At 42.7% G+C, this 27926-nt stretch overlaps 1 protein-coding gene across 4 annotated transcripts in view; it reads left to right on the plus strand.

Moving 5' to 3' along the window:
• The first annotated feature begins 1900 nt into the window (after positions 1 to 1900).
• MAPK8IP3 (mitogen-activated protein kinase 8 interacting protein 3) overlaps positions 1901 to 27926 on the plus strand; it is a 54264-nt gene continuing 28238 nt past the window's right edge. For all 4 annotated transcript variants that reach the window (XM_050905688.1, XM_050905691.1, XM_050905689.1 and 1 more), the window contains exons 1-7: positions 1901 to 1965; positions 2726 to 2817; positions 6701 to 6724; positions 10325 to 10376; positions 15811 to 16057; positions 18784 to 18886; positions 21466 to 21584. In XM_050905688.1, the coding sequence (XP_050761645.1) occupies positions 1924 to 1965; positions 2726 to 2817; positions 6701 to 6724; positions 10325 to 10376; positions 15811 to 16057; positions 18784 to 18886; positions 21466 to 21584 (679 nt within the window). In that variant the 5' untranslated portion in view covers positions 1901 to 1923. The remainder of the gene's footprint in view (positions 1966 to 2725; positions 2818 to 6700; positions 6725 to 10324; positions 10377 to 15810; positions 16058 to 18783; positions 18887 to 21465; positions 21585 to 27926) is intronic.

Raw genomic sequence — 27926 nt, forward strand, 5'->3', positions numbered from 1 at the left:
AAACAGAAGAATTGGTCTGAAGGTTTCTGACATGTATTTGTAAATATATGACCATAGAAATAGAATTTGTCTTCTCTGACATCAAATTAACAGGAATCAAAATTCAGCCTGGCATGAGGAAGAACAATGTTGCTGAAGATGATAGAGTTGCGCTGGTTTACACAACTCATGTTGGACCATAGTTTATATATTAATTATAGATTAAAGATAGCTGATACTTTCTCATATAAAATAGTCTCTTCAGCTTGATTAAATGCTATTGTACTAATTACATTACTTAAAAATTCTTATTTCCTATTTTGTAATTCTCTCAGTTTTTCTTTTTTTGTGAGGAGAGGAAAAGTCATATAGGGCAAACACATTTTACATTTATTCCTCATCCGTGCCTCCTTCTCTGCTTCTTCCCTCTTCAGAAGTTTATAGAGTTTGAAGATGCACTGGAGCAGGAGAAGAAGGAACTACAAATCCAAGTGGAACACCTTGAATTTCAGACTCGACAGCTGGAGCTGAAGACCAAAAACTATGCAGATCAGAGTAAGCAAAGTTGTACACCAGACATGATTATACACTTTCCCTTCCACACACATACATTACTACTTTGAAAATATTTTTCATACTTTTTGTTTGTTTTAATGTAATTTACGCAAAGCCTGAAATGTCTGGTTATCCCTTGCTTTGGTATAAAATTCTGAGCCTTCTAAACGATGGGATGTATCCACACTAATTTAGTGGAGGCTTCATTGCTTCTCTTCTGTGGGGCATGCTCAGTCTGTCCAGATGCAAGATTTGGGCCATTGGTGAAGCTTCGGAATCTGGTTTCCAGTTTCTCCTTGTCCCTGAATAGAACCTCCCATTTTTTTTCTCATAGAAACAATCACATTTCTTTGTTTGTTTGTTTGTTTATTTTTACAAATACTTCCGTAACATGTGCAGCTGTGTTTTGTTGGCTGAGGTTCCCCTCAGAATTCATTGGTGTTTTGTCCAGTACTCCTGCTCCTCAAATAGCCAGAGGCGCCCATCCCAGAGGATAATTTAAATTGTTGTCAAACTAGGACACTGTCGTGGTTTAACCCCAGCTGGCAACTAAGCACCACGCACCCAGTGGGATGTGGGACAGAATGAAAAAAAAAAAAGTAAAACTCGTGAGTTGAGATAAAGACAGTTTAATAGGACAGAAAGGAAGAAAATAATAACAAGTATAATAATAATAATAAAATGACAATAATAATAAGAAAAGGATTAGAATATACAAAACGAGTGACGCAGAATGCAATTGCTCATGACTCGCCGACCGATGCCCCGTTAGTTCCCGAGCAGCGATGCGTCCCTCCCAGCCAACTCCCCCAGTTTATATACTGGGCATGACGTCATATGGTATGGAATATCCCTTTGGCCAGTTTGGGTCAGCTGTCCTGGCTGTGTCCCCTCCCAGCTTCTTGTGCCCCTCCAGCCTTCTTGCTGGCTGGGCACGAGAAGCTGAAAAATCCTTGACTTATTATAAACACTACTTAGCAACAACTAAAACCGTCAGTGTGTTATCAACATTCTTTTCCTACTAAATCCAAAACACAGCACTATACCAGCTACCAGGAAGAAAATTAACTCTATCCCAGCTGAAACCAGGACAGACACTTACAGGGCACCAGGCTATTGCTGAAGAACTCTGCTTCTATGGTCTTATTATACTATCTGATCTGCTCATTTTGGGAACATGCAGGTACCCATGAATTGAGTTTGTAATGAAGGCCAGTAATACACAATATGCGTTACTCTGTTTTGGTTTGTTTTGTTCAGTAGGTATAAATTAATTTCTAACAAAATATGCTTTGAGACTTCCAGTTTCTTTAGAGAGCCTGATGTGTGTTGGCTGATGGTTGGAATCTTCTCTTGGTAGTTTCACGACTGGAGGAACGTGAATCAGAAATGAAGAAAGAGTATAATGCTCTACATCAGCGTCACACAGAGGTGGGATGTCCTCTCATTATTTCTAAATAAATAAACTCTTAGCCTGTATGTAAAGTCATGTCAAAGAATTCAGCTTTACAATACTAGTGATGACTAAAGCTTCTGAACTTTGGGAACATCAGAAATATCTGAATGGAGGGTGTAAAGAGGATGGAGCCAGGCTCTTTTCAGTGGTGCCCAGTGACAAGACTGGAGGCAACTGGCACAAACTGGAACACAGAAGGCTCCCTCTGAACATGAGTAAAAACTTCTTTACTGTAAGGATGACGAGCACTGGCACAGGTTGCCCAGAGACGTGGTGGAGTCTCCATCCTTGGAGCTATTCAAAAGCCACCTGGGCATGATCCTGGGCAACCTACTCTAGGTGGCCCTGTTTGAGCAGGGACGTTGGACCCGATGGATCCTAGGAGGTTCCTTCCAACCTCAGCTGCTCTGTGATTCTGTGAACAGTGCCCCGCTACCTCATCTCCCACTGCCAGTGAGCCTCCAGGAGACATCTTACATTATTTTTGGATATGCTCTTTCATGGCTCCTCTGTTACGAGATTAAGCTTAAGTTATTTCCGACACTATTTGCTGTCAGATTTGCTGTCAGATTAGTCCATTCACTTACATCATCAGCGTAGAAGACAAGCAAAGACAAGGAGATGTACAAAAAAAGAAAGGGAATTGGAAATGGATGCTGGAGAAGATCAAACAAAAGCAGAAAATGAGTCTTTTCTTCTCCTCTGTTTGGCTCATGGATTTTTCTCTCCTCACAGATGATCCAGACCTATGTGGAACACATTGAGCGATCCAAGATGCAGCAAGTTGGGGGAAATAATCAAACTGAGGGCAGTCTACCTGGGAGAAGGTAGGGGCATGACCTCTCCATGTAATGTATGCTGCCCGGGAACTTACAAACTGAGTGCACGTGTTTGAGAGAGAGAAACCAGAAGCAGGCTCTTTCCCTGTGGGCATGGATGGTAGTTGAAGCTTTTTTGTAATGGGTTGTGGGTGAGTTGTGGGTACATTTTCTAAGGCTTGATGACAAGGAGCTTTATGTGTTCTGTTACAAAGCTTAGGCTTTGTCACTCTGCTATTGATGGGGGGCCTCTGGAAAAAATAGGTTTGTATTCTCAGGTAGCATGTAAAAGGTTTATCTATAAAATGGATGGAGATGTCAAATAAAGTATTTGTGTGTGTGTGTCTTTGTATGTGTGATAGCCAGCAAAACCGTAGCAATTAAATGTGTTAGCCATTATAGGATTTTTTTTTTTTCCCTGTTCCTTCAAGGGAAGCTTTCTGGAAGTCAGTCACCCAATAGATCTACTTATGCCCAAGAAATCGATTTTCCTCCCTCTCCACCCACCCCGTTTTCAAAGAACCAAACCAGTAAGAACCAGCCTTTGTTTAAAGAAGGCAGTGGTAGCAAAGCAGTTCAGCATATAGAAGAACTAGTCGTTTGTAGTCGTAGAACAAATTTAAAGCACAAAAGTTGCAGTTACATTGATTTCAGTACAGATACATCTGGTTTTAACTGGTATCTGAAGGAACCAAATGCTTTCTCTCTGATGATACTATATACCAGTAACATTGCCCACAGGGTGAGAAGTAGAAGTGATGTTCCATAAATACTGGTTAGAAAAGTAATAGATCACATAACACGTAATCTGCTGAGATTAAGCATAATCTGTTAAATCAGCCATAAAAAAGATGTTTTCTGTTGCAATTTTTATGCATGCAGATACTATTTGTGTTAATCATCACATGCTAATGAGATGAGTAACACTATAGTGACACTGTCTAACCCAGGAAGTTTTAAACTAAACCAGTGTTTTCCAGGGGAACAATATTGACCAAGTAATATGCTTCAGGAGATTAAATCTTTTTGTTGTCCTTGCCTGTCTTTTTTTAACTTTTTAATTTCTTCTGGCCTTGAGGAATGTTAAAACATTTTGCACACATGCTGACCACAAGCCGTGGGAGCTGTTGGTCTGAAAAATAGACAGAGACAGTACCAGCTGCACAGGAATACTTGGAAAAGAGTGCCTGCTAGGTGCATCCTCCCTCGTCTCTTACAAAGTATGTCTGACTGATTGTGGTTAATATCTGTGAACTTCAGCTGGTTAATATCACTGGACTTCACTCAAAAACCAAATCTTTGGGAAGCATTAGGCTAAGAAAAGGAGTGGGGATGGCATGTCAGACTATACATAAAGAGCAGCATTGGCAAAGACACGGAGATGAAAATACTGGGAAAACAGATAGATGGAAAGCCATGAAGGTTTTTGAAGTATCATCTGGTAGGGATGTTGAAATGCAAAAGAAGAGCATTGAGCAAAATTTGGAGATGAAGAAAGAGCAAAATTATTTGAAGTTAAGAGTAAAAAAAGATATTAAAAATAAAGGAAGAATAAGTAAGGATATTTTGGTAACTTGTATTTAGGTCTGTAACACTTAAATACCAGAATGTCAGTTGGTTTTGGGGTGATGTAATAGAAAGGAAATTTCAGGTCTTGGCATAGGACATGTAAATACCCTCTGTCTGCTATGGCTCCCTGTTGCTGGACTGGATTGCTCTGGGAAAGACTGAATTCAAATTGTCAAAGTTTTGACTGTGTATTGTAAGAAAGAAAAAGGGAGAGAAAAAGAGACCCAACCCCACCTTGTCAGTGAAAGCAGCTTGAAGGGTGGAAAGGGAATAGTAAAAGACATGAATCTTCAGAAACTTTGGTAACTAGCCTGGGACTCCTGCCAGATTCCCTGCAGCCTTAGAGTCATACAATATCCTGAGCTGGAAGGGACCTGCGAGGCTCACTGAGTCCAAATCCCAACCCCACACAGGGCAACCTAAAGGTTAAACCATATATCCCAGAGCATTGTCCAAACACTTCTTGAACAGCGACAGGCTTGGAGGTGTGACCAGTTCCCTGAGGAGCTTTTTCCAGTGCTTGACCACCCTCTCAGTGAAGAATTTTTTCCAGTACTGTCTATTTGCTATTTCATTACCTCCTGTAATAATTAAAGGTTCTTGTAGCCAAAGCTACAGAAGTATAACTTGCAGCTGGAAGATGCTGGTATCTCAAAGCCTTTCTTTATTCTGAATCAGTTGATAAGATTTTTATACTCTCGTTTGTAAGGCTACCAAAGCCTTACATAAACAAAGGAAAGACACAGTTATGTGTGAATCAAGGGGGACTATTTACCCTTCCTCTTCTGAGAGTCAAATAGTCCTTTCAGAAAAGAACATCTTACAGTATTTCTTCTAGAGAAGGGTGACTAAAGGCTGTTGTAGTTGTTGAGTGGGCTGTATAGTGAGTTATCTCTGTGCTCTATTTTCTGCAAAACAGTAAATTAGTCTCACAACAGAGAGTGGTTCAGGAGAATAAAAATAATTACAGAATACAGTGTTTGGGGTCTGGCTAAAATTGGATTATTCAAAATACAAAAATCTATTGGGAAAAAAAATTCAGAAGATAGATGGCAGCCTTCCTAGGCAAAAGAGGCAGGCATGAGGGGTGTAGAAAGCAGGAGAAGACGTGTAAAAAGAACGAGTAGTTTGTAGGTGTTCTTCTGTTCATAAAATCTCCCTTATCAGATGATTTTTCTTCCTTCTCCTCTCCCCCTCACAGTCTGGAAGTCCACAGTGAGCTCCCAGAACATGGTCTGATCCCAGTGTTACAGCTGAAATGGGATAAATGTGTTAGGCTTGTTTCCCTTCCCACTTATCCTGCTGTAAACAAGAATGTATCTGTGGAAGTACTTACACAGTAAAATATAAAAGTACCGTAGGCAAAAGCATACTTAGGGCCTCTCTCTTTTAAAGGGTGGTTCATATATGCACCTGCCAAATTTGGGTTGGACTGCATGGTAGAAATTGATTTTAATGAGATTTTCCTTCCCTGACTTTCAAATAAGCTAATATTAATTGTGGCTTTATGTTATCATTCCGTGAAAGAGATGCACAGTGAAAAGTGTTACTGGTTATATCTGCAAGACTGCCATTCTCTGGGATGAAGGGCAAAATTTTCATCAAGAATTGCCTCTTCATATTAGAGAAATTAGTCTTTTACCCTTTTAAGTGTGGCATGTTGCTAGTCTCCTTGGAGAGGAAAAAAGAGAAACACTGTATGTCTGTGAAAGCCCCTGATGGGGCTGTGATCTGAGTTTGTAGAAACCACCAGTGAGAAATGGGACTTTTTCCTTCATTTCAAGCTTTGCACTGTTCGCGTGTGTGCGTGCGTGTGTCGCTCTGTGTTTGTGTATGCTTGTGCGCAAGCACTTGGGTCAGATGTGTGTTTCTGTGTCACTGCACAGCGGGTGGGGGTGAACACCAGTGTTTGTGTATCTTCGTGCACTGATGTGCGCTGCGGGGGACACATAATGTCTCATGGCCCGTCACACAATGTTGAGTGCCTTTATTTATTTTCATCTGTGGATGTGCTTGGGTGTGTTAGACTGCATAGGGGTGCATATTTGCGTAAGACCGTAAGTACACCGAGTATGTGTGTCTGTCACTTGGGAGAATTTTGTTCAAGAACTATTGGGGGGGAGAGGGGGTGTATCAACGGCCTCCCAAGAGGGGTGGTGAGTACGGTGCACACTTCCACGTGGTGTGGATTACAGTGCATGCGTACCCCGTGTCTGTTGTAGGGCTGCATGTTTGCATGACCTTTGCTCTCTAATGGTTGTTTTTTTGTCTCGCTTTTTGTGCCATTGCTGCTCTGTTTTGGCTGTTATGTTTGTCACTGCAGTCATCGCCAGTCATGGAGGAAAAGGTAAATCCTATTGCTGCATCTTAACTTTATTGATCCTGGTTTTGGAGGTTGCTGTTGAGTGGCAGCAGTGTGGTGCTGGGAATGTACTGTACTGGCATGGTTGCCCTCTTTGTCTACTGGCACCCGTGTTAGACTTGCTCATTCGGGTGAGGCAGAGCTAGCTTGAGGGAACCACCAAGCTGCTGGGATAACACATCAGGAAGAAGCTTGTGTACTGAAACGCAGAAGACGCAGAAGTCGGTCCCAAAACAGGATCAGTCCTCTGTGACTGGACATTTACACTTCACGTCCCAGAATGTTTTAAAAAGTCATATTTTCTCCCTTATTTTACCCCTTATTTTACTATCAAATACAAGGCATGCATATTTTCTGAGCGGGGCAGAAAATGCATGTCACTGTTAGTAGCTCTCCAAAGGCACTTCTGACTTTGGGCTGGACAGTGAGTTCTACGCCTGGAGCCTGCAAAGAGAGCAGTTCTCATCTTTAAACGCTGGCAAACAAATTGTAGTTTTGTTGTTTTACAAGCTTTAGAATGTTACTTGTAGAGCATCCTGATCCCAGCTTTTGGCTATTGCAAACCTTTTTTGAGGAGTTTGATGTTTACCTTGTAACGCAAGGTAGAACTAACCAAGTGTTAAGAGTCACCCTGTACTGGAAAGAATTGGGTGTATGAAGGTTACTCCAGCACTCAAAATTTAGACCAGCCCTGAGGATACTCTAAATTTCTTTGAAGACTGGTAGTCAACCCCAGGACTGCAGAGCTGAAGTTAGCTCTTCTGTGGTGTTTGCTCTTTCCCCTTCCCTTGGAGGTTCAGAAGAGGCTGGAAGGTGTTTCCAAAGAAAGTCAAGCAAGGAAATTTCCTAACAATCTATGTTAAAATCCTTTCCTGAAGATCCTACAGCTTCTGATGCTACGGAGACTTTGTACCTCTGTTCAGCAGGGACTGTGAATTTCACACGTTCCCTGTACATTCAACGGGGTGCTGTATCTCCTTGCATGTTGAATGTGCATGTGTTTGTATATGAACGTAGAAATAAGCTGTGGGTTCCCAAAAGAAGTCTGATAGAGATTACCTAAAGAGGAAGTATAATGTAGTGTCTCAGCATACGTTTGGGATGGCTCATATTTCCCAGTGCTGCCAGTGAGTTATGCCAGGCCATCCCAACATAGTCACAAAAGCGTTTATATTATAGCGTGTTAGATATTCTGACTGCACCACTTGTTTTGCAAGGAATGTTTTGCAGTTATAGGAAGTTTTCTCCAGCTACATACACCTATGAAGCATGACTCCCTTAAGACCATCTTTCTAACCTGAAGAAGAGGAAAGATAAGAAACTAATGGTTAAAGCAGCTCAAAAAATGGCCTGATTTTTTTTTTCCCCTCCCTGAAAAGAATGATTCTTTTGAAGTAGACTCTTTGGGACCCTTGAGTTCTTTCTTCAACTGTAAAACTAGGAATTTTCTGTCTGTGTGGCACAAAGTTCTAATTTCTAGTTTTGAATCTCTTCATAATCTCTTATACATAACTGACTGTACTTTTTGTGGCTTTTAGATCAGTACAGTGCCAGGGGTGAAGATTTCATATTAGGGGAAAAATTTCCCTAGTATCTTATTTAGAAGCTTAAAACACAGCTGTTAGAAATTTTCAGGGTCTTGGAATGATAGCAGTAGGATAAAGAGAGGTAAATGCAGGAAGACAGACAGAGGTAAATGTACTTTGGCATCATGACCTGTTAGGAGCAGGTGTAAATGGCAGGATAGAGGTCATAAATCGCTATTTAGGCAAACAGCAGTGGAATGTTTTCTATAAACCTTCATCAATTGTTAATACTTAAAAGTAACAAGCACCAAGATGCCCTTTGAGTGGAAAGGCTACAAGGAAACTGATAATCCCTATCATACATGAATCTGGTTTTGAATCTGGTGAAAGATGATTGCATCTTCTCTATAAAAGAAAGTAAGGTTAATCAGGTTGTGTCAATGATCTGTGTTCCTCTAAAATCCAGTTACATGCTACCTTTGTAAGAGGGTTTGTCTGTGAAACTTCCATGTATGAGTCTTTAGGATCTTCAGGAGAGAATTTTAATGCAGATTCTTAGGAAAAATGCATCCCACATCTCCTTGCTGGGCCACACTGGAAACACCTTCCTGCCTCTTCTGTCTGTCCAAGAAGGGCCACAGTGAGTGATGATTCCTCAGCACGAGTGACACTGACAGAGCAGTGCAGCACACTGCGTGGGCTGGGCAGTGCTGAGAATGGGAAGGCTGGGCATTTTGATTTTCTCCACAAACATTGTCTCCTCTGCTAGATACTCCACCTCCTTCCTTCATAAATGAGCCGGTTCATGCACCGTCTCCCGTGTTAGTGTGTTTGCATACGTCTCAGGGGGCCTTAGGTCCTACTGCAGTCATTTCGCCCACAGTCGCGGGTGAGGTGGTTGTGATGGTTGCCTAGCCTGGTCATCAGACCAGTGCTGACAATCATTAAAGAAAGGCACATGAAGGTCTACTGTTATTAATACTGGTGTACAGGAGGGTAGATTTCATCACCCTGCAGCAATAAGCGGAAGCCCCGTACAGGAGTAGGTGACGTACCATCACTGAACCCCTTTGTGGGTGCATGTCACACAGAGGATCAGCTTAGTTCATCTCTGCAGGATCGCTGGAGTCCAGCTAGCGGAGGCTGTTGGGGATATCCCCTAAATGGGTACGTGCTCTGTCCCTGCAGGCCTGCTTCTCTGGCACGAAACCAGTTGCCAGTTTCGGCATGCTGCTGCAGCCTTTTCCACTTCCACTGCTTGCTCTAGATTTTCTCCCACTGGAACTTGGTCTCAAAACCTGTGTCAGCTTTTATATTCAGAATCAAACCCGCAGCTAGCTAGTCACCTGCAATTGCCAGAAAGAAGAGGATGAAGAAAATGTAATTACAGACATCTGGCAATATGAATGATGCGTTCATTTATACGTTTGTTTAATTTCTGAATTTTGAGTGCATTTTAATGTGGATATGGAGAGGGGATCAGAGAGTACAAATACAATTTTTCTTGCTTAGTATTGGCAGTGAACCAAAAAACTCTGATTTCTGCTGTTGGAGCTAACCACATTTGGGGTGGAATGTACAGAAGTGCCATGTAGATGACTCTTACTTAAAAGCCTCTGTCCTGACCCAATGATATGGGAGCTTTTTTTGTCACTGTGAGAGTTGTTTGCTGTGGCTTGTTTTCCCACAGTACCTTTGTTTCTCAGAAGATACACCAACTTAAATTGGCTGATGGTTCCCTGCACTTTTGCATTCCCCCAAAATGTTTCGTACGGATGGAGAAGTCAGTCGTGCCTGTTGTGGTCACTTGACCCCCTCCCTCTTAGAGTCCCCCCAGGAAGAGGTATGGCTCTAGCAGCGGACACCATGGGTCTGAGTAGACAACAGCAGGGAAGTGTGGGAGTTGGGAGTTCATACAGCTGCGATGTGAGGGGAAGGAGTGCAATTCAATTTCTAGCGACTAATATTTCACATAAGTTAGTGTGCTGTTTCTTTTCTATAAGAACCTTGTAAAAGGCTAACAGATTGGTTTTCCCTCTCTCTCTGTTTCTCTGTTTAGCAGGAAGGAACGTCCTAACTCTCTGAATGTCTTCCCCCTCGCGGATGGCATGGTACGTGGGCAGATAGGGGCCAAGATCGTCCCAACACTGGACCACTGGCACCTGAGTGACCTCGGCCAGCTGCAGTCCAACTCCAGCTACAAGGTTTTATAGACCATCACGGAGCAAGGGTTTCCCACTCTCCCACTGTCAATAGCATCCCATGTTTTCATTAAGATGGAGACCAGTCTTTGTCCATAACCCTTTGCAGCCTCTCCCTGCTGTGCGTCAGCTCCCTTGGTAGCTGTGCTGTGGGAGGATATTCTTTTGCAGATCTGGCATATGGTGCGGGAGGGATTTGACACAGCTCCTCATGCTTCTTATCTCAGTGATAATCTCCTTTACTTGGCTGGCCCCAAGTTGAGAAGAATGTGTGGGGAGGCAGTTAGAGATTTAGGGAGGATAAATCCTTCACTTTTTTATAGCTTATTTGGGAGAGGAAATGGTGGAACCTGTCCCCTCTCTCCCCCTCGGTAAGAGCAGTGCTTTTGCACCTCAGCTGGGACCAGGCATTGGTTTGCGCTTGCTCTCCAGTGTTTGTTCTTTTTGACTGATGCTGTTCTGGCCTTCCTATCTTCAGTAAAAAGGTCTCCTAATCCTCTCTGGATGCCCAAGTCTTGCACTGTGCTTAAAGGTCTTCAGTTCTTCATATATCTCGTCATTGCTCTCGACTTGCATTGTCTGCCTTCGATACACTTGTCACCTTCAATGCGCTGCCTTCTGCACTGGGGCTTGCCAAAAAACTCACAGCACTGCAACTGCGCTGAAGCAGCGGCATGGTTCTGCCTGTTGCTTGTGGTGCTCTGCTCTGCCATTTGGAGACTGGTCTGAGCCCAAAGACCCAGATGATGTACTGTTAGCTCACAGCTCACTGCAATTGTTTACAGTTTAGACTACACACGGTGACCCACATTTCCCGTGAGCTGTACCTGTGGACTTCTCAAAGTCTTCGTGCTCAGGATCCCACCAAATTCCTCTCTTTGAGTGGTGTTCCACAAATGCCTGGTGACAGGCCTGAGAGCCAGTGGTGCATCTACCCAGCACGGCTTACAGTATGTCCACCAGTTTCTCACAGAGCTTCTGGTCTGCTTTAAAAGTGTCTGATAAAATTTACTTTCTTTCTGCCTGGAATTTGTAGAACATCAGGTGTTCTATATGCCACATCTAAGGACTGGTCTCCTTTTGAGAAGTAGTAAATCACTAATCCTGTAAAATATATTGAGGCAGTAAAGGCAAAGAGAGGAGGGAAAAAAGCAAAGAAAGAGAAACCCCAACTTGTTGTTGTACCCATTCTGCATGTCTCCAGATTGCATGCATGGTACTTTGGCCTGAGGGACTCTGCAGGAGTGGCCTCCTTGATGCATAGCACAAGAAATTTAGACAAATTCAAAATTTACACAGAAAACAAAGCAGCAGATTCCCTTTTTTAACACTACCTTTGTAAAGTAGCCAGGCCTAGCACAGCACAAACCTTAGCACTTTGTCAGCCCTCTGCCATCATGGAAGTTGGAAATCTAAAAGGAAGATCTTTGGATAGGATGGAGACTGTTCTTGGAACCCAGCCCTTGCTGTAGTGTAGGCACAGAAGTTTGGGAAACGTAGCAACTTGCAGAATGCCAGTCGGGTCCTACAGTCATTTCTGGAGAGCTTTGCCTGGAATTAGGGAATAGCAATGCCACAGTGCAATAACAGTGTGGTAATTAAGGATGGTGGGAATGAAGATAGAGCATGAATGTGTTTCTTCAGGCTAGTGCTGTGCCAACACAACACTGCTGCAAGGACACAGACAGCAACCAAAATGAACAGAGACCAACCCGCTTCTGGTTCTGGAACCAGTTTATTCCTTGGGATCTCCAGGCAGTGCTGCACACTGTGGTGTGAACATGCCCTCAAGCTCTCTAGCGATCAGACGTGTGGCAGGGGTTAATTTTTAGAGAAGAGCTAGGAGGACGTTGGGGTTAGATCCATCTTCCACAGACTTGCTAAGGCGTAATTCTCTAAGCGGTACCATTGCAGAACTTCTGAAAGAGAGGTTATCAGTTGGCTCTGATAACCCAGCATCTGCATTGCAGGAGAGCGTAGCAGGAACCCAGATAAATTGCAAGCTTTGATGTCCAAGTTCAGGTAATGGAGGGTTACTGACTGGATCTCGTAGTGATTTGTTGGTGGTGATGACGGGCAAAAAAATCCATTTCTGGTTACAAGAAAGCTTTGTGTAGAAGTAGTAGTGTGCTACTCCAGATGTGTCTGACGGGTAGTGCTGGGATTTGTGTTGGTGCTCGTTAGGGAGACTCAGAAGTGGGATGCTGGGTTTAAGGAGGCTGTCCGGTAGGGTGGAGTTAGAGAGCTTGGGCTGTGGAAGACTTGGATGGGGTAGCTTGTTGCGGAGGATTTCCTAAGAGTATGGAGCAAACCTATGAATAATTGAAGGATGTGATTGACTGACTGACTAGATTTGCAATTTGGAGTGGAGATTTTCCTCCTGCAAGCTTCTTGCACACTCTCTGACTGGAATGCTATTTCTTAAATCTTTTGCATGACTGAAATCTCAGCAGTACTGCTCATGCACTCCTCGCCTCTTCTTCAGCAGCTCTGATATTTCGCTGACATCAGCTGCACACACCTTCCCAGTATGTATATCCTGACTCTTCTGACTATCTTCCTTCTTCATGGGACCATACTATAGTTATATTTTAAGTGTCCTTGTATACTTGTTATTACTATTTTCTGGTTTAGTTGCCATCATTATATTATTTTATTTTTACATTCAGTTGTACATTTATTTTATACTATGTTTTGGGGATGAAAGTCCTTAACATTTTTGTTTTTATGTACTATGCTTTCAGTGTTATAACCATTCAATTGTGGCTTCTCATGGTGACATATGACTGCTATGAATGTTGGGCCTTTGCAATGCATTTTGGAGGTCACTACTACACATTTGATGTTTAGGAGGTTGACAGGTATGGCTGTAGGTAAGTGGTGATGGTGGAGAGTATTCTTTGGGTGAGCTATGGGTTATGGAAAATGCCTCCTACGCTGTAGAGGAGAGCTGTACACTTAGTGGAATATTTAGCATTAACAGAGTACTTGGGACAATAGAAGGAAGATACCAGCAAAGATTAATAGAGCTTCTGGACTGTGAAGAGGAGTGCCTTGGTAGTATTTACATTTGGGAGGAATTTCTCCAATGCAGGCTGGTAGGTTCATAAAGTACATTTTCTAGGTAAATATAAAACTCAGATGTATAACCAAAGAGTAAGTGAAAGACCAGGGTAATTACTCACTGGTGTGTTCTGGGTGAGGGGCAGATTATGTCAATAAACAAGAAGTTACAGGATATCTCCGATACGAATATCGCCCTATAGATGCTGATGATACAGGGTTTCTGAACGATGACTAGTTCCTAAGAACAAGAAATGACCTGAGGACCCACCTGGGTGTCTCTTTTATAGTGCTACGATGCTCATGGACTTTGGTTATGCTTATAGACTTACAGTGGGTACAAGATCATCTCTGAATCCTTTCATCCAACGGAAGTTTTGTTTGGGGAAGGAGGTTTTATGGTTGCGCTTTACACTTGATACTCTTTGTCCCTTTGTCCATTAGAAAGCACAGCAGGCAAACTGCGGCTGAAGTAGTACAAGGCTTACTGGATCATATTTGTTCTCAAAAACCTGGTTTGATTTTTTTTCATATTTTTCATATTTTCATATTTTTCATATTTGATATTAGGAAAGTAGCTCCTGAAACAGGAATATGAAGTAGAGGTGGGAAGTGTGGTTTTCACCTGTAGCAGCCCCAGTGAAAAGTCCCCATCTCAGTCTTGATGCTCAAATCGGCAAATGTGCAGGGAGATGATTCGAATGTCCATGTGGGAATGTGGGTGCTGTTTGGACTGACAATGCAGAAACTATATACAAAATATGGATCGTATTTAATGGTAACACAGTTTTAAAAAATCTTAATTTCCAATATAAAGGCACAGATGCAATGTAAAACCTTTGACTTCCACAGTGCAGTGTACAGCAGGGTATTTAAGATAAGCATACAGAGGCCAGCCTAATTAAAGATCTTAATAAGATTCCAGATTTTAAAAAAATATGGCTGCAAAGGGTTACATCGCCATTTTTTTCAGTCTTCTCTCTCATCCCATTTTGAATTTTTTTGTCATGTTATGAGGTTATTATTAGAACAAGAGAATGAGACTTCCAAATCAGTGAAGTGAAACGGCGTCACAGCTCCAAGGTTGGGAGGCTCAGAGCTGCCTCTGAGCAGAATCAGGATCTTTCTAGTACTTGCACGGGAGGGGAGAGGCAAGTAGTAGAGATTAAAGCTGGGTCTGAATGTGCAGATGCTGAATGTCACTGCACGCAATTGCAACTCATTATCACATCCAACTCTCAACATTAATTTTGTCATCTCCCTGCAGGCAGTAATTAGAGTGGGCTGCCGTGAAGAATGGGGAGATCTCATTTGGGTCAGGGAGTGATCACAGCATTGGTCAAGACGTTAATTGGCTGACTGTGAAGCAGTGCTGCTTTAATTGACAAACAAGGGTCACAGTATAAAATCCTGACAGAGCCTTGAAAGCCTCCCATGTTTTTCCAGAGGTGGTATTACAAGAAATGGGGCTGTAATGTCTGTAAAACTGAGAGCCATTTGTGCGCATTTCACACTGGGAATCCATCTCCTGTGTTAATTTGTTAGCTTCTGATTTTTGAATTCTTGGGTCTTGTCGTCCTGTCATTTGGAAGTGGGGAGACCACTCCTGTTTCTACTGTGTTGTCAAGCTGGACCCATGCCTGGCTGGCTTCTGCATAAGGTGGTATGGGGACATAGGTCTCATGCACTGGCGAAGTCAGACCATCCCAGCGTGGTATCCGCTTTGCTTCTGCGGTTTAGTGTCAAAACCACTTTGCTGTTCTCTCCAGGTTGTGTTGGTGGCGTACAGTAATGACATCATCCAGGACCTCTAAGAGGCCACTTCAGATCCTTCCCAAGCAGTATCCATGTTGCCTTCCAGTCTTGGGAAATGCTGGCCTGGCTTACCGCAAGTGCCAAAACCCTTCAGCTTCCACTGTAGTCGGTGTGAGCTGCAGGTGCTTTTCACTTATGATAAGGCCACCTTTCCTGAGTTGCATGATGAAGAGATTGCATACTCATGTGACTTGTGAAGAACAGTGTTTAGTAGTAACGGAGGAAGGACATCAGTCCTTTCACAGGTGGGATTTGCTTGCTGAGTTCAGCACGAGAACTCACCGCTTCCTTGCGGTTGCAGTGCCTAGTGTCACCAGCAAGCGCTGGACACGTAGCTGGTACAGTGAGCAAGACTCATTCTCCATAATGCTCTAAGGCAGCCATACACCAACAAATGGGAGATTAATTGAAATGTATAGCTGTGCTTTTCCCTCTTTGTTCTTCCCTCACCCTGGAATTGCCATAGTGCCCCCAAGATGAAATGTCCGAATCTGGGCAGTCCTCAGCAGCTGCCACACCAAGCACCACTGGAACCAAGTCCAACACGCCCACGTCATCTGTGCCCTCTGCTGCCGTCACACCCTTGAATGAGAGCATCCAGCCCATCAGCGAATACAACGGCACGACCAAGAGCAATAAGAGGGCACGAGAAAAGCGGAACAGCCGGAACATGGAAGTCCAGGTCACGCAGGAGATGAGGAATGTCAGCATAGGTATGGAAGCTGGAGCTTGGGTACTTCGTCATTAAAGTAATTGACTTCCCAGTGCTTGTGGCCCTCTGTTACAGGAAGGGGCTGGGAGACTGAGGGGTAATCAGCTTCCTAAGTATAGAATTTGAGGAAGCCTTACTTAGAAAGATACATGAGCGAAACAGGGCTAATTGAATGTTAGCAGTGTTCTGGGTAGCAAATTTTTAAAACATCAGTAATATGAATAGTTTCACAAATATACAGGATGGGAATAGGTTATTGAGTTCAGTGCCCTGCAGTTGCATTCATCCATGTCATAGAACCTTTTTCATGAACAGTCAAGTCCCATCTTAGTCTAACTGAGCTTTTGGAAAGCTGTTTCTGGACCTCATCAATACAATAGTTAAAAGCTTCCATTTAGTTTTCTCTCTGGATTTATTCGTAAGTATTTTATATCCAGTTGTTCATATGCCAGATTTGTCAGTCAGGTTAAATAATTATTTTCCCTTCTGTGTGTTTATCCCACACCCTGATGTGTTTAAAAACAACAGTTATATACAGCTGTTTTTCTCAGCTAAATAAGCTGTTTTCTTTTAATCTATTTCTCACATAAGAAACCCCCCAAATCTTTGGAAGTTACAGTTGTTTTCTCTCAACTTTGACCAGAGTCCTTTAGTAATTTGAATGCATGATTTCTTGTCAGGAAAGCCATCACCTAAGCCTTTAGCACCGGGCTGTTTAAATAAAGAAAATGGTGTAATAACATGATAGAAGTCCCTTTCTGTGCTTTTTAATATAGCTGCGCCAATGTAGTGTCTGAGCAACTCCCAGCCTGTATTGTATTTAGACTTGCAGCAGCCTTCAGAAATGAAAAATGGTCTGTTTTACAGGTCATGAACTTACATACAAAAGGACTGTAAAACTAGGTGAAGATCATAAGGAAAATCTGTGCAGGAGCACAGGGATGAGTGTAGGTCTCCAAGGTTAGCGTCTGAACCAGATGATCATCTTTTTTCCTAAGTAATACAGAGGAAATTCCTCTGCTAACATTCACAAGCTGATTCCTAACAAATTAAGACTATAAAACAACATGTAACATCTGTTGCTGTAGCATTGGATGAGAATTGTCATGACTGAGTCCCATTCTGTATTTATATTAGCAGCTGAGGGGGTCCCAGGGTCACAGATGTCAATCTGCCAGAAACTAGTGTAGTTCTCCATAAAAGCGTATGGCTTCTGCATAGCCAACTGTTAAATTGTGATCTGGTTGGCGATCCTGGCCAAGGCAAGTCAGTATAAGCACTGGTATCAGAGGAATGGAGCATGGATGTCAGTAGTTTGAGTGCCCTATAAATACTTACCCTTATTTTTACATTTGCTGCTTTACAAGCTTTTTTACCATCAATAGCTTTCTTGGGTCAATGTCTGCTCTCTTCTATATGTGTGCAACTATGAAGTCATTGCGCATGTGAAAGCTTTTTTTTTTTGGTGGAAGTATCGTATTGTGGAATCTGCTCAAGGCAGATAGATCGTTGTATCTTTCCTGTGTGCTCTGCGTATTCAACCTTTCAGCTGTTTCGTACATGTAATGCAAAATCAGATCTCCATGCTGAGGAGAAACCCAGATACTTGCATTTTAATTATCTATTTTATGTGTCTATAATTAAAATGTCTGTCAGTGATGCACATACCTTAGAGCTGAACTGCCAAAAAAAGGTACTCAAAGATACTTGCAGAAAAGCTCCCCAGCTTGAAAAAATAAAGAAAAGGAAGCCTCTGTTTCTGTGAGCTTGAGAACCACTGGTGTATGGATGCCTACTTTGGCAACAGATACACATCACACTTTGTCTTCAAACATGGCATTTGTTGCCAGCCAGTGCCCAATGCCAGCCTAAAAGAATAAAACCGACACTCAAGTTGTCATGGGCTTTGTATATTTGGCTACTGAGGCTGTTTGGAAAGGTCAAAAATTTCACATCTAACATCGCTGAGGGACTAATGTAGTTTACAAATTAGATCTTTAATCCTTCAAGAATTTCTTGTGGGAACAGACACTGTGTTCATATTGCTTGTTTAGAATACGTGCAGGTCTGAGCTTTTGAACAGTTTGGTATCCAATAAATGTGACTTGACAAGAGGAGGAAATTCCGTATTCTTTAAATACTGGCTTCAGGCTGTAGATTATACAGAAACCAGAGTAGATTTCATGTATCAGTTTTTAAGTGAAATTTCACTGTAATGGGTATCTAAACCAGTTGTAGACTTGAGAATTTGTACTGAAAAATTATTTCTATTAAAACTAAATAGTGCCAATTCATAACTACAGTAATCTCTGTGAAGCTGTACAGAAAATCACTGTGTTGTCTTCGATCTCAGCTAAAGCAGCATGGTGATTGAAGAGTTTTTAATGACAGATAAAAAGTTTATTTGGAATTTATTTTAATGGATGAAGTGTTTCTGGTTATCACATTTTAATGAGGATTCAGGCCAGTGACCTTGGTGACACTGTGGTATGGTGGCGGGGAGGGGATGCTTATGGTCTTTCTGCTCTGGAGTTGTGAGGGCACCTTCCCAGCACTGGTGCATTTGTGACTCTAGATGATCAGCCACTTTCTGTTCCTATTTTAAGACTTTGAACACGACACCATGAAGTTTTGAAACCTTGATATTCAAAGCTGCAAAAGTCCCTTCAGGGAGCACATTCCTGTGAAAGTCCTGATCCTATAGGTCATATGTATTGTCTTACCTAGGAATGGGCAGCAGTGATGAGTGGTCTGATGTTCAGGACATCATAGACTCTACTCCAGAGCTGGATATGTGTCAAGACCCCCGCCTGGAACGCACTGGTAACAGGTATGGATTGTGACTTTTCACTGTGTGCTCTTCCACTTGGTTTTGTGAGGAGTGGATGCTGTGGCTCTCACCGAGTTCAAGATGCAGCTGTTTGAGAAAGTCCATATATTCTGCCTAGTGCGAGTATGAGGGGTCCTGACCTTTTTTGGGTTCTCCAGAGAAGGCAAATGTCTGCTGGTAATCTGCAGAAGGATCTGTCCAGCTGACCCAGAACTGGGCTTGTTTGCCTTGCTGGACCAGGGAGGATGGAGAGATGGAGCAACAAAAGGTTTAAGACAGGCAAAGAAGACACGGGCGTAAGCTATCAGGAAGAGGGAAAAGATGCATTTGTCTAATAAGAGATCAGTTCTGAATTAGTTTTAAAACATCAAGCTTTTTTCAGTTTTAATTTTTTTCAAGTGTTTGAAGAGCAGGAGCGGGGCTGCTCCATGAGGGAGGACAAGCAGGAGTAACCCCAGCGATCCCAGTCCTGATCCAGGTTCTGAGCAGAGAGGGCAGAGCACTGATAACGAGCTCCATCAGCAGCCCCAGACAAGGCAAGGGGATGAATTAGGTCCTGGTGCTACCCATGAGCAGCAGGAGACAGGGCTGAAGACAGGTACACCTACAGTGTAGCTCAGAGATGGACTGAGAGCACAGGCCTGAGGTTAAAGGGAGCCCTTGGACCCGTGGGTGGGTGCGGGTCCCAGGTGGGGCTATTCAGAGCAGTTTTGACCGATCAATGCACTCAGGACCTCGACAGAGTTCTCTGAATTAGCAGACTTTTACTGAACTACTCTGCTGCTCTTGTTCCTATCCGTCACCCATTTTATGCTAAGTAGGAGGCTCCCTAAAGGCTATTAATTTTGGCACCGTATTTCTGTGAGGCATGTATTAGTCTAGAATTATTGATCTGGGTACCTTGATTCATTTTTACTAAGGCCAGGTGGTTAATTTTACGGGATTCATTAATTTTTACCCTCGTCCAGTGGGTAATTTGGCACTATGCTGGCAAAAATAACCCCCTAGCTCTTACAGGTATGCAGAAGATAGTACCCTGGCAAAATTAAGGCAAGATTTTCTCACAGTCCAAATCTGGACTGGATTTGCCCTGTTGAGCACCCTCATCAAGAAGGGTATGAGCAGCAGTAACAGATGCATTTCTCAACTGTGAAACCACATACAGTTAGCTCCCCTCAGAATATATAGGATGCATGGACAATTTTTAGGGTCAGATGCAGGAGGAGTCTAGGTAGCCGAAACAGCTCTGTGTGGGGAAGACGAAAGTGACTGATGAGATCAGATTGAAAATTGGTCAAACCCAAGGAAAAGGGAACGGAGAGGAGTTGCTGCACTGGGAGCTCTTCAGGCAGTGATCTCTGATCCAGGTAGTGAGACTGAAAGCTACAGGAGACACAAGCTAACTCGAGCTGCTGAACGGTGTGCTTGCTGCTTTAAAAACAGAATGCTTTTGAGATACATACAGCGTCTGAAAGTTGAGTGCTGAAGAGGTAGGTTCAAGCTGAATTAGGTCTTCAGGTCAGACGCTGAGTGCTGGTTGCTTCTTGTTACTTGTGCTGTCGGTTAGACTGTGTGAACCAATTAATTCTGGTGCAGTCATGGCACCCATTTGTAACTCAGTGCTCTCAGATGTCTGGGTAGCTGTAATTTTTCTGTAATTGAAAAAAAACACTTTTTTTTTTTTCCTTTTCTCTGCAATGTGCTGGAACTCTGCAATATCAGAGGCAGCTACTGCACCCCATTTGTAACCGCCAGGCTTTATCGCCAAGACTTGATTTATCTAAGAATGAAGCCACGCAACTTGAGATAATCTCCAGTGGTACTGACCTTTCTGTTAGACTGCTGGAGAAATTGCACAGCCTCTCTTCATGCTGGCTGATTCCCCTCATAGAAGGCAGGGCACTTAGAAGTGTTTATACCCACATTAAGACCATTTTTTAGAGTAGGCAATGACATTCGCAGAGGTTGCCTCACCTCCTGTAACAGCTATTTTCTGTTTGAGCCATGAGACTGTCAAGAAATGCAAGAAGATTCTTGATGGTACCGAAGACACTAAGAGGTGGAAATGTGCTCCCATATGATATGATTAGAAAACATTAACTTTGATTTACCTTTAATGAAATACATATTGCTGACATGTGAAGAAGCTTTTCGGTGCATAGACTCACCCAACAACATTGGAGTCCTTATCTGATCTTACTGCTGTCTAAGTTGCTATCTAAATTGATAGGAGTGTGGGAATCCTTGCAGAGTCTGAAAAGTCAGGGTTGAGAGCTACTGCAAGTTGAAATTTTTCGATCAAATATTGAATAATCATTAACTATTATGATTTAAAAGGAAGTCAGCTGGGCAAGCTTTGAGGTTGTGCACGATAGGTACTTGTCCTTGATATGGGGAATAAAACATGCTTTTTTCTTTACTCAATATGTTCCCTGAATCAGCCCGTGGTGAACAGGTGGAATGTGCTCTCAGGGTTTTGATCGCAATGGCCTGGGATGCTCAGTATTTCAGAGAGAAATGTTCTGGCTTAAATGTTGCCAAGTAACAAGAGTCCTTGTTTTTTTTTCTTCCAACAACAGCCCAACACAGGGGATTGTGAACAAAGCGTTTGGCATCAACACAGACTCTCTGTATCATGAACTTTCCACAGCAGGGTCCGAGGTTATTGGAGATGTTGATGAAGGAGCAGATCTGCTAGGTAAAAACTTGTTTAGAACCATTCTGTTTTCTCTGGTACAATGACAACTATATTAAGCTTCTAGAAGCACTTAAATTCTCTTTTTTTTTTTTTCAGAACTTGGATGTTTAGCTTTTAAAAAAATGGCATGGAAATTGAGACATTATGTGACTGAAATATGTACCTGCAGTATAGTAATGCTTACTTAGAAAATAACTTAAACTGTTGGGTAACTTTTATTTGGGTTGTGTTCATGTGCATAAGTTATTTTTCTGTAGGATTCTCCCACACAAACAATTTGAAGACAAAATTTGCTCCTTCTGTTTCCTCCCCCAAATTTCCCCCCCCCCCAGTAATTTTACACACTAGCAATTTCACTTGGAATAAAGAGTTTGTTTGAAATTTGCAAGGAAGTAACTCCTTTTGTTAAGTTTTTGAAGTTTAAATGATATGGAAATATTATGGTCTATATTGCAGTTTTTACCCTTTTATAGTCAGTCTAAGAGATGTAGTATTTCACTTTTTAGGCTGATTTTGAAGGAGCTTGTAATACCTGAAGTCTGGTTGTATTCTGTATTCCTGACTAGGACTGACGCAGTCAGAGAAGCAGCTTTGCCTCAGGTAGCAGTCTGAGCCCTTGCCATACTTTTTCGTGTTGGACTCTTGAGTATCTTGACCTTAATTCATGACAGAATTTCAGCGTGCTCTTAAGTCCTGCTGACTGTTTTCCTGAATCAGGACAATATGAGTGGTCTTTGAATACTCAGACAACACGGGCAGCTGACAAAGTTTATAAACTGTGTAGCTCACTTCCCGTTTTCCTGCTTGATTTAAGGAGTCTTAGGAGACATGAGGACTCCAACAGTATGTCTTTTATGCATTTAGTAGCAAGAGATGTGATCTGAAAGTGTACATTTCCTTTCTGATAATTACTGATGAGCTGCTTATGGATAATCTTGTAAGTTTGGTTCTGTATATATGTCCAGAACAGGATGGGCTGAATCATGTCACAGATTTGCAGCAGCTCACCTTTGCAGAAATTAAACTAGGAAAATACTTCTATCAGCTTTGAATATGAGTCTTGTATCAGGACCCTCTGAAAGGGTATGTTTCTGCAGAGAGGATAGATTTTACCCTATTCACCGAGGACTTAACCATGAAGACGTGGACTGAAGACTGGAAAGGAGGTTAATACAATACTTCTGGCTTTATCTAAGACAAAATGTCTGTGAAATTGTTATTATTATAGGCAATAGTGTGACTGGAATGTAAGAACAAGATCCAGACTATCATCAGAATGCTTGCAATACCTTTTTGATATGGATAGGGGTTTTTTTTAGAAGCATGGTGCTAGCCCTGCAACATGCGAGAGAGCTCTTGTGCGTGGACTGATGACCATTACCTGAAGTGTTAAAACATTTACTGTTTCACCTCCAACTTGAGATTGCCGGAAGAAGAAAATCTACAGAAGATTCAGGATGAACGCACAGGCTTTCTCTGCCTGCAGTTGGAACCAACGTGTGCAGATACTTACAAAATTAAGAATTTAGGAGGAAAAGCAAGATTTCCAGGTTTGAGAATCACCTGGATGTTAGCAGTCATTGCAGAAGGGCTGGGACTCCTGCTTAAAGTGAAGATGACAGTAGGAATTACACATGACGGTTAAAGCTTCATCTACCTGCTCTGGAATGAATTTTGGTTAGCCAGCCCCCGTACGTTATTGGGAACTCTCTTCCTAGCAGAATCAAAACATTAAAAACACTGACAATCTTGCCATTGCCCATCTATTTTATCTTGGCCCTCAGGTGCTTCCTTATCTACGAGAGCGTATGGTTGATTATATGGCTATCTTCCACTAATCACTGTGCCAAGTGCTGCTTTCCTTCCCTCCCCAAAATGGCTGGGGCATCAGGGATTGTCAGCTTCTGAGAGTTAGTATTCAGGAAAATTATTTGCTTGGTGTATGAACTTAACCTTCGGACAACCTGTTTCCCGCTTCTGGAGGCCTGCCTTCTGGGAATCCACTTTCCCTTTGGACTACCCTGTAGTCTGACCCAGTGATCAGTGAGAAATGCAGCCTGTTGTTTTCAAAGAGCCAAAGATTTTAGTTGCCCAAACCTTGCAAGGTTGGTCACCACAATTTCAGTTAAAGTCAAAGGTGCTTCACCTCTTCCAGTAATAAGGCTGCCCAAAGACCAGTGATTGATTTTGGGTTGTGAGACATCTGTTGTTTGGCATTTACCACGTGTAATAAAAACGTACACAGACTTCATTGAACAGTACCCATGTAAGTGTGCCTTATGAAGACCACATAGTGTGGCTTACGAAGAGTACATTTCTGTGCTGGGACAATTTTCTCATTTGAACAGAGCAGCAAAACTCTTGCAGGTGATTGCACGGCGGGCTAGCAGAATAGGAAGGCTTCTCCTGGTTCCTTTTCAAAGCTGGGAGATGGGCTGTGATGAAATCAGGTAGTTCTGTGAGGTTTCTGTGAGAAACGTTAATCTAATTAATCCTTTTGTTGAGTTCCGGCTACTGACTCTGTCCACATAAAAGTGTTCTTTAAAATGAACACACATGTTGCCAGGATTGTACAAAGGGAGGAAGGCAGAGAGAGATCTTAGAGGTCATGTCTCTGACCAAGAAATGAGATTTGTACTACTTTTTTTTTTTTTTTTTGGGGGGGGGGTGGGGTGTTGGCTTTGTGCAATAGAAAGCACTAAGAAAGTCTGGTAAAGGTGGAAGCAAAAAGCTAGATCTTAGTACTGACAAAACTGTCAACATTATTCAAAATTTTGCCTTTTTTGTTAGATAAATTGTTCTCTCTTCCTGCTGTACCTTTGAGTCTGAAGAGCCACAGAGGAAATTGTGCTTTATGGACGTGATGTAAGAAACAAGATCCACAAGCCGAAAGAGTTCTCTCTCTTTCTGGGTCGTATTTGGAGCTCACTTCTCTCTGTAAATCAGAAGAATTAATGAAGTTTACCCCACCCAAGTGAAATTTGAATACTTCCTCTAGTCTCTCTCAAAACTTGGCAATCAGTCTTCAAAGAATATTCTCTCCTTTTGGACTCAGTTTCTTAAAGAAAGCGAAATCTCATTAAAGAGGACTTTAAAATAGAAGGATCTTACAGAAATTACCCTTGAGCAGTAGCTGGCAGGCAAGTCTGTTCCTTGAACGTGAAATCTCACTCATTCCTTCCGGATATCTGCAAAGTGGCCAACATCTCTTGATACAAAATTGGCACTTTTCATTGCAATTTTTGAATACAAAATAATAAATAAAATATGTGGGTCTACCCCCCCCCCCCCCCCCCCGCCTCTAATACTGCTTTAGATACATGAGTTTGTATAGGAAGTGTTCTGGAGAAAATGTGGAGTGAGAACAATTATTTACTAGTGGTAATTGTAGACCAAATTCCATTCTTTTTCACTACAGCCTTAGGAACTCTAGTTGGCTGTTTTCCTGCGTATTCACTTGTTAATCGCAGGTTCTTACCTCCCCATCCTGGGTAGGCTCCCCCTGCTCCCATCTCCCCCTTCCTGCTCTTCCCTATCCCAAGAGTTTCTGGACGCGAAGGAGCACTAGCAATTTGGTTGTGCGCTATGGGCAGGTCCTTCCTTTCAGTTTTAGGATGCCCAACTGTATTTGCTTTGGAGATGAAAACCTCCCTTCAAATAACAGGGGTTTTGTGGTGAAGACAGAAATTCAGCCATATTAGCGGTAAGTTTATGTATAGTTTTTTGTACAGAAGTAGAAATGGGATTATCAAACTGAATCCCAGCGCTGCACTGTAAAAAAGGGAAAAAAAATTTTTTTAAATGCAACTAATTGTCTTTTGCAAGCTGAAGTATCACTGAAGAGCACATTTATTATCAGAAGATCTAGTTGCTAAAATCACAAGGGGAGGGGAAATGAGAAGGTAGTGGGAACTAGCTATCCTGCATTTAGCGGTACATGACTAAATAAAGAGAAAATAAAGAGAAGATAAAGGTTTATCCAGTCCAGGAAGATGCGATTGCCTGAGATTCATGTCTGGAAAACTGGAGGTAGCTGAGGCATGTGGTTGCAGTTGTACCACAGGTTACCTTCCCTTGATTTTTTTTTATGTCCTGTATGTAGAGTCATGCCATCTACAGTCATGGCAGGTCCTGTCCTTACTATTTCATGCCTTTTGACATTGAAATGGCTGAATCATTGTTAATTTTTTTTGAACAAAATTTTTATTTTGTTGGTTTCAGTCACTGATTGATCCTTTTTTCACTTCCTTTTTTCCCTTGTCTCTCTGTGCTTCGCTGGACATGGCCCATAGGGGAGTTCTCAGGTGTGTATCTCCTCTGCTCAGTTTCCTTTCTTGTTTCTTTTTGCCTTGTTGAGGTCTAATGACGTGGTATACACGTGTGATACTCCCCTGCTCTTGTCCAAACACGGTTGGCTTTGCAGACTTCTCCCACCTTCGCCTCGCTTGGTTGCCTTGCACCGGTGGGTCCCTGGGCAGCAGGACGTCCCTGCTCTGTGCTCACACGCCTGCTGCGTTTCAGTAAGCTTTTCTTGTGTGGCTTTCTGCAGGTTTGCTCCACTGTGTTACACTGGCCTGTCACTCAAGGTCTTGGGGCTCAAAGTGCTTTTTTTTCTGTCAGGACGGGTGCTGTGCTTGGAGCAGAGCTCGGGTGGGCACAGGACTGAGTTAGGTTCCCACTGTCCTCTCAGCAAACCATGCTGTGAGGAATCCCTCCATGTGCATGATGGCTGCCGTGGGTTAGTTGATGCATACTGGCCTTCTTCTGGAATAGCTGTAGTGACATTAAAGACACTTTCTTGATGGATTAGAGTGGCAAAGCCCCTGTCTTTCGTGGAAGCTTTGCCTTTCTGGCAGGAGTTTAGGTGATAGCTCTCTCTTGTTTTGGTGAAGGAGACTCACTGCCTTAGGGCCACGCTCTGTCGTCAGAAGGTTTGCACTTTCCATAAACTGCACTTGGGCCCTGATGCAATTTCAGATGAAGTCAAGGGGATGTCTCTTGATTTCAGTGCAAATTGGATGAAGTTTTCCCTGTAGTAAAGGCAGGTGACTTAGGCAGACGTGATAGTGGAATGCTGTGCGGTGATGAGCTCTGTCACGTTCCTTTGCCCAGCACCTCTTGGTGTTGGATCTGTGAGGTTACAAAAGAAAGGGATGGCATCATCCTTTCTTTTAGTTCAAACTGTTTATACTGCAAGCCACTTTTTTGTGGTCCTTTCTCAGAAAACCTCCCGTTGAAGTTGAGTTGGAGTTTGTCACAGTGAGGAGGTGGATTTGGGCCTGTGCAAAAAGGCCAGATGAGAGCTTTGATATCCACCCCCCCTTTTGTTTTTCCTCCTGCCCCCGTCCTTCCCTCACCCTGTTCATAACGTCTGTTGAACTACCTTTGTTGTGGGGATGGGAAACCCAAAGACATGTAGTCCAGGGGAAATGATGAAGATGGAGGAAACAGATGAGTTCATCTCGAGCTTGTCCTGACATCTCAGGTGTAATTCCGTTAGGCCAGGCTGCAGCAGAACAAGGTGTAGATTAGTTACTACTGAGCATCACATGGCAGAGGTATTCTTACACTGGCACCACACACAGAGGTACACATGCTGATGAGCTGCTCTGTTTGCTATTTACAGACTGGTACTTAATGGCTGCTTTTTTTCTCTTCCTTTCTCCCCCTTTGTCCCCATCTCTTTCTGTTCCCTTTCTCGTATGGGATGGCTCTCATAGTACGGGATGATTTCTTTGGTAAGGCGAAGGCCTTTTTTCTTTTTTTTTTTTTCCTTTCTTTCTTTCTTTTTTTTTTTTAATGTGCATTTTTTCCTAAATTTCTTCCATTCACTCAACATCCCTCCATATATCTTGCATTACCTTGGTTTGTTTTTTTGTGATGGTGGTATCACCTCTCCAAGAAGCAGGACGCAGCTGGTCAGTAGTGGTGGTTTGGGGATTCTCCTCTGTTTCTTGTAGTTGATTATCCACTTTGATGCTTCACACTATTTGCCTGGCTATGGGAGGTGGACAGTGTAGGATGGGCTCTGTTAGACAGGGCTCTGTCCAGACCTCTCTTCCCTTTGCTCCATGCCACAAAGGGGTGAAGAGATCTCCTTTTAGTCACTCCACAGTGGTTTTTTTTCCCATGAGCAGGGCTTTCCCATTACAGCCTGCATAAAGTTATCTCATAGTGTCCATTCTATGGCTCTGGGAGACTTCATCCATTTCTTTATTGCAAGACTAGCCCTTCAGACCTCTCACTGGTTGAAGCATTGGGCTGTCACTGTGTCACACACAAATAAGGTAGAAGCTGTAGTGAGGATACTGATGGTTGGGACGCTGTATGGCTTTTAGTTCT

Source organism: Gymnogyps californianus, chromosome 15 (assembly GCF_018139145.2).
Source record: "Gymnogyps californianus isolate 813 chromosome 15, ASM1813914v2, whole genome shotgun sequence".
NCBI classification, from domain to species: Eukaryota; Metazoa; Chordata; class Aves; order Accipitriformes; family Cathartidae; genus Gymnogyps; species Gymnogyps californianus.